Source organism: Sinocyclocheilus grahami, unplaced genomic scaffold, assembly GCF_001515645.1.
Source record: "Sinocyclocheilus grahami isolate Dianchi unplaced genomic scaffold, SAMN03320097.WGS_v1.1 scaffold1974.1, whole genome shotgun sequence".
Classification (NCBI taxonomy): Eukaryota; Metazoa; Chordata; class Actinopteri; order Cypriniformes; family Cyprinidae; genus Sinocyclocheilus; species Sinocyclocheilus grahami.
In genome coordinates this window covers 3,994-5,893 of record NW_015507153.1, presented here as the reverse complement: position 1 = coordinate 5,893, position 1,900 = coordinate 3,994, and the positions used below count along the sequence as shown (strand labels likewise).

General features: G+C 41.1%; 1 protein-coding gene across 1 annotated transcript in view; it reads right to left on the bottom strand.

Annotated features, from left to right (window-relative positions):
• The window catches only part of LOC107573546 (highly divergent homeobox-like), a 4,224-nt gene extending 2,703 nt beyond the window's left edge, over positions 1–1,521 (bottom strand). Inside the window, exon 1 of the mRNA XM_016259985.1 lies at positions 1,348–1,521. Coding sequence (XP_016115471.1) covers positions 1,348–1,521 — 174 coding nt within the window. The remainder of the gene's footprint in view (positions 1–1,347) is intronic.
• Positions 1,522–1,900: the final 379 nt, after the last annotated feature.

Below are 1,900 nucleotides of genomic sequence, written 5' to 3'. Positions count from 1 at the left end.
AAAAACCTCATAAAGTGACATTTTCATGCCATGGGACCTTTAAGGGATGTAGAATATGGTCAGGCAGAATAAGGCATTAATATGTGCTTTATGAGTCCTAATAAACAGTCAATATGCTAGTAATATGCATGCTAATAAGCAATTAGTTAATAGTGAATAGTGTTCCCTAATCTGAAGTAGTTGCCACACTGCCAAATGACCTGTAATTTGATTTATATTTGAGGGAGGATCAGCCTGTTTGGTTCACTGGCAGCGACTGACAAAACAGGCCAACCTGAGAGATCGCTAATGAGTGAAGATGGTGCAGAAAAACTGCTGGGGATTCTACTTCCCGACGCACCAGAGGTAGAGGAGTAACCCTGCGCCCATCAGTGTCAGTTCCTTATCTTTGACGCCCACAATACTCGACACCTCTGTGTGTTGAGCCGGTAAGAACGGGAGATTTCACCAGGGAGGTTGCGCTCAGCCAGTGGTGAGGAAACAGTCATCTAGTTTAGAACGGATGACCTCTTGCTGGATGACCTCATTTGGTCAATCTAAGTTAAGCCTGAGATCTTTTCACTGTAAAGAGTTCACAGTGCATGCAGTCAACCCCCTCAAAGACTGACCACGTGTGCTCCTCACCCATTCAAACAACGCACATCTCATGTGAGTCGTCCCCTGTTATAAAGCGTGGGCACGGCATCCCACACCTCCTATACTTTTGACCAGGAAATAATGTCAGGCTGTAAGCATTCACACAAACACATGCATTTAGCAGACAAGCAGCTTCCTAAAGACAAAGCAGCTGGGGATTCTGTGACGCAAGCACTCTTTTATGGTCTCGCTGACACACCATGCTACATCACCTGACTTCACGATGGCCAATGAGATTGACGTGTTTTCACACGTGCTTCATGGGAGCCTTATCAAACACTTGGCAAATTGATTACAAGTGGACTGAACACTCTTCTGGGCCTGGTTGCATGAAACCCTTAAGTGGTTTAACTTAAGGGAATCCCTGAGGGTAATTCTTTTAGAGACCATCACCTATACTAAAGTGTTTATAATAAACATTACACAGATAGTGTCTGGCAAAACACGGCGATCGAGAAGTGGTTGCTATAGTTACAAAATTTCCCACAAGAAACAGAACATAAAAGACCTTTGACTTTTAAACAAGTTTAACCTTTCCTACAACTACACAGCTGTACTAAAGTTTCATAAAATTTCTTATTTCTCTTTTCTATTATTATTAAAGAGAAGAAAAAGTGGTTGAAAAGGTGCTTAATTAATGCTGTAATAGCAGCTAATAACTTAAGAATATAAGAAATAGTTCCCTTAAAAATTCAGACATCATTTACTCACCCTCGAGTCGTTTGTATCCAGTATGAAGCCTGTATTTGGGGACAGCGAAGGATTCAGAGGTGAAAGAACTCTTGTTCCTGTCCTTGCAGTTCCAATCCAAACCCAAATGACTTTCTTTCTTCTACGGAACACAAAATTTGATAATTTAATGAATATCCAGGTGGATGGATTCATTACAACGGCAGCACATTGTGACTCACTTTAAGGCTCAATCAAGCACAAAACTGCACCTTTTGCATTTGTGCAATGACAGAAGCAGCATGAAAACAATGTACTCGAGTGTGAAGGAATAGATGATTGGGTTGTTTTTCACCAAATCCAATCAGAATGCCTTTAAATGAACAGTGAGCTGTATGGACTTGTTGGGTGCTTTATTAGGCATTAAAGTGAGTCCCTATACCACCATGTTCTGCAGAAGAAAATAAGTCATTTAGGTTTGGACTGGAGCTGCAAGGAAAGCAACAATTCCTCTTTTACCTCTGAATCCATCAGTGCCCCAAAACAGCGAGTCAAACAGACAAATAGATTTTCATTTCCGCAAAAAAAAAATATA